This window comes from Choristoneura fumiferana, chromosome 18, assembly GCF_025370935.1.
Source record: "Choristoneura fumiferana chromosome 18, NRCan_CFum_1, whole genome shotgun sequence".
NCBI classification, from domain to species: Eukaryota; Metazoa; Arthropoda; class Insecta; order Lepidoptera; family Tortricidae; genus Choristoneura; species Choristoneura fumiferana.
The window spans coordinates 17,188,676-17,196,434 of NC_133489.1; the positions used below are offsets into that span (position 1 = coordinate 17,188,676).

The following is a 7,759-nucleotide window of genomic DNA, read 5'->3' on the forward strand; positions in this document are numbered from 1 at the left end:
CGCTCTAACCCTTTGATCAAGGTAGAGCGAGATTGTCTATACCGCTTCCGCACCTCTTAAAAGGCGCCATCAAAATTTTGTTATGCACTAGAAACTGGAAAATGGTGCTCCTTGCTATGTGGCGCCTATAACGACCGCTCCTCTCCTCTCGCTCTATCCCAGTCCGGTGTTGACTACAACAAATGGCTTTATCGAGGTGATTCCTTTTGGGTATTGATGAATGTTTTACTGTTAACGAATTCAATAAACTTATGATAACATACTTAAGTGTAGGTACTACCAACATAATTTGCAAAGTACTAAAATACAAACGAAACAACTGAAAACAGTAAACACAATATTTCTTTATTATTTCTTTCGATTAGCCTGAGATTACATTTTCTATTATAAATTATTACAACGAATATAATCTAATCTGTACATTATTTACAAATAATAATAGTAACTAAGTTCTAACACAAATATCACAGTTTCAAACAACAATATAACTAACTAGTTGAGAACATCGTTCATGTTTGAAGTGAGCCTAATGAATAAATACTATACATTTAATAATTTATTTTGTTGAGATTTTTACACAACTTGTTTCTTGACACTTATTTGAAAATGTGGCGCGGCGCTCTGGAAAGAAGAAAACAAATGTTACAATAATTGTTGCCATAGCAAAATATAAGTGAAATCTTAAAATTATAGGGTGCTAGGTATTTTGTTTCCATGTCTGTATTTTCCCGCGTATAATTTCATATATTTTGACAATTGTTTTCACGTCAAAGGGTAACAAATGACGAGTTCCACATCTTGAATTTATCTCTAATCCTTACTAATACAATAAGTTAATGCGAAAATGAGGCTTAAAGTACTCAATCGATCGTGATGAAATTTGGTATGGCGATAGTTTTCAACCACAAAAAGGACATAGGATACTTATAACTCCGAAAATAAAATTGTGTACTTCCAGCAGACGTGCGATAAACGAATTATTCTCAGAAGCAGTCATGGAAAAATTATGGTAGGTATATTATATTCTGCTTGTAAGCTTATTAAGTCTGTGTCAGGTAGACGAGCCATGTATAGATACTAAAAGTGACCCGTTATTCTTGATTTTAAGTAGGTAGGTACATAAAAAAACATATAAATGTTAACCGTAAAATTACGAAAATCATAACGTAACATGTCCTAACATCATAGCTTTGAGGTTATACCAGTGTTGGAGACCGCGACCGGGTCGCGCGTCTCACTGCTTAATATGAATTAAGTTGCGCGACGTGGTCGCTTCTATCCGTTAGTGCTTCATATTAATTTGAACTAAGCAGTGAGTCGCGCGAACCGCTCGCGGTCGTGTGTCGCGGTCGTCGGTCGCGGTTACGATCGCCAACATTAGAATGCTAGTTTTACCGTGGGTTCTTTATTTGCCGTGAAGGCCTAAGAAATGTATTTGTAGTGCCATATGTAGGATAATATTATAACTTTATAACTTGCAGCCAAGGTAGAGTTTTTATGTAACATATATTTGGGTACAACTAACAATATAATTTTCAAACAATGATAACTATAATTTAATTATATATAGGATAATCGTTTAGGTATGGTGTAAAATGTTAGGTACTTACCACCATGTATCAGTTTGATTTGAGGTTAATGTTCCAATTATAGAATTTCCCACCAAGCAAAATTGAAAATAGTTTCTGTGAATATCTTAAATAGGTAGGCAAATTTGTTTTCGCATTGCATTGATACGGAGTTTCTAGGCCTCACTTATAATTAGATCTATCTCAAGATGTTTCTTACGTTCCTCTACCTGTGGACAAAGAAAAGAGTTTTTACTCGCAGTGAAAACTTTGTTTTAATACAAGAGTAGTTGCTCCATGTTGTTACAATCACTAAAATTTGATACTATCATAACAATCACTGTGCATAAATTACTGTTCGCCTATCTTTAAGTTTTCCTTTCCTGTTTAGGTTAGCTTGAAAAGATCCCTTTTAGGGATAAGTTCGCCTTTGTACTCTTTTGTTTTGTTGTTTTCTTTTGGTATTATTTTTGTGTTTTATGTACAATAAAGTATTTACATACATACAATCAAGAAATTTAGCGGTTTGCATTGACTTATTTTCCTCTAATTTAGGCATTTTAGTATCCAAAGCTTGACCTAAATAAATCTTGATTTGAGTTACATACGTATCAAATCCAAGATGGAAGGAATAAGGAAAATTGATAGCATCCTTTATTTTTTTTGATATTCGTGATTTGTATGAATTAAAACATTCATGCCTCTGCTAATCCTTTCCGAAGAAACTTTTTTGGAACATATATCATTTGTCCACAACATATTAGGATTTTGTGGACCAAGTGATAAATCGGTCATTTTTCATAATGCCCGGGCAAAACCAACGAGTATGTGAAATATTAATGACAAGTGAAGACGAAAGTGCTACGTGTTGATATAACGAAAGGTTAAAAATTATCTAGTGTCAAGTGTTTGAGTGTGAACTTGACTTAAGTATATTCTTTAATCTGACGTCTTAATTTTTTTTTCTACTCCGTAAATTACTCACTTTACTTGCTAATTGTCAGATATTTTTAATTGACAAGCTTTTATTTAAGTTGCAATGTTTGGTTGAGGGCGTAAATATATATACAGACACCACCGTTATAGTTTGTGGTATAAAGGAGTACCTATAGATATTTTTGACGTTTTGGTAACGTATAGTTCAATTCAATTCAAATTTAGGAAAAAGTAGCTTACGTACAATCAGTCAAATAAGTGGTCTATCAATTTTCAAACAAGCTCCTATCAAATGAATATGTCGCTAAAGTCGAACTTTCAAGTTGACAGACACGTCTATTGGCATTGTTGTTTTTTGACATGCAAACGATTATCAAGTTTAGGCTGGTAGATCACTTATTTGGCTGATTGTATCTACAGGGTGTCCCACGGCTATGCCACATGCAAGGGAAGTACATAAGTAGGTACATTAAATATTGTAGATAGACAAATTTACTGAAAAGAGACTTTTTTTTGATTTTAAAAACAATTTTAACTGCATTCAAAGATTTTTGAATAATTGCCTGTCTGAACCGGGAATCGAACCCGCCAAACGGTAAAAAAACACACACCCGTAATTTTACTACTCCGATCCATAGGCTCATCAGCAGGCAATCAGAAGATTATTTTTTCCAAGGAATCGAATAGTATCTTATATAAAAGAAAGACCATAATATGAATAACACATACAATTTCAGGAAAATGATTATTTAGTCTTTCGAAAATACAAACTGAGACATGGATGCACAGAAAAACCAGAAAAAGAGACCAGCACTGGGAATCGAACCCAGGTCCTCAGCAATCCGTGCTGCGTGCTATAACCCCTACACCACTGCTGGACAGGAATCTAGAAACTAATTTTTCCTATGCATACATATGTCAGGTTGCTTATTTCTACTATGCTACTTAAGCAGCAGCCGTAAAAGTAACAAATTTGGAGTTGAAATAAAAAATAGAAAAAGACTCCAAAAAAAACCAATCATAATTAAGCCTTTTCTTTGACTATGCAGTGCTTCGAAATACTGATTTTATCATTTTAAAAACTACATATTACTAATAAGTACCAACTTGAGAAATAAATACATATCATTTCCCTATTAGTTAAAAGTACATGATAAGATAATAATTCCTGCATGGAACACATTTTCAATTTTTTTAAACGACTTGCCGTATTTTGATTGTAAGGAGACTAAAGAGTTACGTGCAACTTGGTAGGTAGGTACTACAATTTATTTATCACATTATTATTTTATCGTGCACTTTTAATAGGGAAATGATATGTAGGTAGGTATGTATTTATTTCTCAAGTAGGTACTTATTAGTAATACTTTAAAATGATAAAATTAGTACATATCTAGAAGCATACCAAAGTCAAGAAAAGGTAAGTATTCATTTTCCTGAAATTGTAAATGTAAAATTTCATGGTCTTCCTTTTATTTAAGATGGTATGTTACTTTGAAAAAAAATAATCCTTCTGATTGAATCTTTCGATGGGTGTAGTAAAATTACGTGTGTTTTTTTTACCATTTGGCGGGTTCGATTCCCGATTCAGACGGACAATTATTCAAAATCTTTAAATGCAGTTAAAATTGTTTTAAAAATTAAAATAAAGTCTCCTTTCGTAAAATTGTCTTTCTACAATATTTAAGGTACTTCCCCTCCATGCATGTGGCATAGCCGTGGGACGCCCTGTAAAGTTAAAGTGAGAAAAGTTTTCCACGTCAAAGTTTTTATGACAATGATATAAGATTTGAAAAAAAAACCGGCCAAGTGAGAGTCGGATTCGCGCACGAAGTGTTCCGTACCGATGCAACATTAAGGTGGGTACTGACCAACGTTACGAGGTGTAATGTAACATGTTGCACAGCGAGCATTCGTGCAGTCAGTACTTAGTGTTACGGGGAAACCAGCGAGCAACGAGCCGCTCGTTGCTCGCTTTGAGTGCTCCACCCGGCTGTCGGTTTTTTGGCGAATCCTTTGACTGTTACGCGGTTCAGTCAGTACGCTGTAACAAGTCAGCCATCTTTACTAAGAGTGGCTGGCGAATATGGAGCACAAAGTTTTGACGAGCAACATTACGCAGATTTTGAGAACACAGCGAACATGCTCAATGCGTAACATGCTCGATGCGAATGTACATTTCACCTCGTAACGTTGGTCAGTACCCAGCTTTAGCCATTAGCAAAGAACGGCAAAAATTCAAGTTTGCTGTAAGGAGTATGGGAGCGCCCCTTAAATATTTATTTTAATCTGTTTTTAGCATTTGGTATATTATTTAGTACATATCATTAATATGTTAATTAGTTAGTACACCTTTTTTACATAAAACTGACCCGTGATTGATCCCTATCTCATCTGATGAAAAGTGCATATGGGGCCAAAGGTGTGCATCTCACTGGTTCAGTGAGCCAGTGAATTTAGCCTATTCACTCTAGCCCTGAAGAGCCCTAAGTTGTATTTAATTTAATTTGATTATTGCATATCATAGGTATTACAAACATGGATGGAATTATAAATAGACAATTATGCATGTGACGCCATGTGTATGTGTGTGTGTGTGTGTGTGTGTGAAATCTAACTAATCCACATCTTTATGTGTAAATAGTCGGGCGTCGTAAGACAAAACCGTTTACAATCGACAACTTTGCCCACAACTATACTAATTAAATTATTAGAGTAATAATTTATAGAGTCATGACTCTATCAATTATTACTGATGAATATGGTTAATAACTAGGTATTTTCCTTAAGACAAGTAGGTATTTGTAATTCCAGCAGTTTCAAACAAAGATTTTGATACCTGTGTTTACAAAACTATACATACAGGTCTGTAATAAAAATATATTTTATAACCTAACCAACATAAAGTTGGAAAACCCCCGACTTTGTCACTTCAAAGTTCAATATCGCAAAAAAGCTGAACCGATTTTGATGAAACATGTCTAAGAACTATCGCTAGAAAACCTGATTTCAAATAAAAAAAAACGCATTCAAATCGGTCCACCTGTTTAAGAGCTACGGTGCCACAGACAGACGCAGACACACGAGGCGGTCAAACTTATAACATCCCTCTTTTTGCGTCGGGGGTTAAAAAGAGTAAACCTACAAATCTCTAAAAAATGTGTTTGTATTTTATGCAACGAACAGCAACTAAACTGTACCTTGTTGTAAAAGTAGGTGTCTAGTGAACATAATGCCTTATGTACCCTACCTACCATTAGCCAAATATGTGGTTTACCACCCTAAAGTTGACAATCGTTTGTATGTCATAAAGCAATAATGCCAATAGACGTGTCTGTCAACTTGAAAGTTCGACTTTAGCTACATATTCATTTGATAGGAACTTGTTTAAAAATTGATAGACCACTAATTTGGTTGATGGTAGGTACATACGTATTACATCCCTAAGAAAGGTTACCTATAGCGTAAACCGTTATACATATCATGAGGGTAAATATATAGTTTGTACTTAGATACAAACTAATTAATATTAGCTTCAATACGTGGGTGGTTCCATGTTTACCATGTTGATATAGTCGTCCAAGTCGCCTAACTATATATTTTCATTAATCGTCAAATTCGTATTTAGTAAGTCAGATAATTAGGTAGATAATAATAAGGTATATGAGCGCACTCACCATTCATGAATTAAGCGTGTAATGTGAGAACTGGCTGGTGTCCCGCCACGTCCACAGCGGCGGCAAGCAGGACTGCTGCAGGCCGGCCAGCAGCTCCGCGTGGTAGCGCTGCGCGGCTAGCAGGTAGGGCGGCGGCGGCAGTGGCAGCGGGCAGCGCGGCGCCCGCGCCGGCGACGGGCAGCGCACCCGCGCCGGCGACGGCGAGCGCCGCGGCTCCGGCTCCAGCAGCGCCGCGATCGTGAACGCGCGCCGCGGCCGCCGCCCCGCCGGCAGCAGCGCCGCCGTATCCACCGCCTCCAACCGCTCCGGACTCACCCTCGAACACATACTAACTGACGGCCCGTAAAGACCCTCACCCCCCATGCTAGGAGCCGGCGGACCACCCGCCTGTCGAGCCAAAAACGCTCTATTAAAACTCGCTAGCGCTTGCAATTCTGCGTTTAAACTATCTTTCTCCCCTTTATGCAGCTTAAAACGCTTGCGTCTCCGCAGCAGCGAGCCGTTCTCGAACATGTCGAAGGCCTGCGGGTGCAGCGTCCAGTAGGCGCCCTTGCCGGGCCGGTCCGGCCGGCGCGGCACCTTCACGAAGCAGTCGTTGAAGCTGAGGTTGTGGCGCAGCGAGTTCTGCCAGCGCTGCGTGTTGCGCCGGTAGTACGGGAACCGGTCCGTGATGAACCGGTAGATCTCCGACAGCGGCAGCATGCGCTCCGGCGAGCTCCAGATCGCCATCGCGGTCAAAGCTATATATGAAAACGGTGGTTTTTGGTCTCCGTAAGACTCACGTGTGGGTCTCGGCATAGTTAAGCACACTCCCGTTAACGTTTTATGGTTTGTGTCAACTAGTTTGCAAGTTACAGGCCACACGACCCTCGCAGCGGAGTGGAAGCTATGGACTGGGCGAGCGAGCGAGACTGCGGCGCGAGGCGGGCGGGGCGGCCGCGGCGCCGCCCTCCGCCGCTGCGCCAATCGCGTTCGTCTCAGTTTGTTTGTTGTTTTTGTCGGCTCGAGACCCTTTACAGAGGAATTTAAATTGTTATCACGTTTACATTATACAAAATTTATTCGACACCGACAACGCTTGAGCTTGTTTCGAAATTGCAATGATTAAAGAAGTAGGTAGGTGGGTGCTTATCGATGCTGGGTTAGAGAGAGTTGAAATGATGGGAGATGATCCTTATTAGCGGGAACTGCGGTTGTAACTAGAGCTTGTAATGACATAACTAGCGCTCAGGCATGCTCGATCTGTCTTCGTGCTATACGCGTTGTCATTAAATTAATCTTGCAATGTTGTTTAAGCGGTTCAGGTATTTGAGCGTTTGCAAAAAAAGTGAACCTACCCTTTGTTTTTTATTGAAATTTTGGAAAAAAAATGTTTTTCCTACTCAGAATCAAGAGCACAATCGATTCATTGTTTAAAAAAATGCCCCCAGTTTCTCATACAAAATTTTATGACTCAGTTTTTCAATCCATACTGAATCTATGAAAAAAACGTCGCAAAACTGAATTTTTTTTGGGGACAATTTTTTAAACTATCGGAATCGAATTTGCTCTCGATTCTGAGCAGGAAAAACCATATTT

The 7,759-nt window shown here is 38.5% G+C and overlaps 2 protein-coding genes across 3 annotated transcripts in view; both read right to left on the bottom strand.

The window, feature by feature from the left end:
• Window positions 1-324: 324 nt before the first annotated feature.
• Window positions 325-7,061, bottom strand: LOC141437723 (fork head domain-containing protein FD4-like). 2 transcript variants are annotated; one of them, XR_012452413.1, is made up of 3 exons: window positions 6,182-7,061; window positions 1,611-1,798; window positions 325-621 (listed from the first exon to the last, which is right to left on the bottom strand). XR_012452413.1 is itself a non-coding variant. In XM_074101205.1 (2 exons), the coding sequence occupies exon 1, from the start codon at window positions 6,977-6,979 to the stop codon at window positions 6,185-6,187; it is 795 nt and encodes a 264-aa protein (XP_073957306.1). In that variant the 5' UTR covers window positions 6,980-7,061; the 3' UTR covers window positions 325-621; window positions 6,182-6,184. The 2 variants fall into 2 exon arrangements, 1 of the variants encoding a protein (XP_073957306.1); XM_074101205.1 differs by lacking the exon at window positions 1,611-1,798.
• Window positions 7,062-7,067: 6 nt separating this feature from the next.
• The window catches only part of LOC141437573 (uncharacterized), a 3,487-nt gene continuing 2,795 nt past the window's right edge, over window positions 7,068-7,759 (bottom strand). Inside the window, exon 2 of the mRNA XM_074101004.1 lies at window positions 7,068-7,192. Coding sequence (XP_073957105.1) covers window positions 7,068-7,192 — 125 coding nt within the window. The remainder of the gene's footprint in view (window positions 7,193-7,759) is intronic.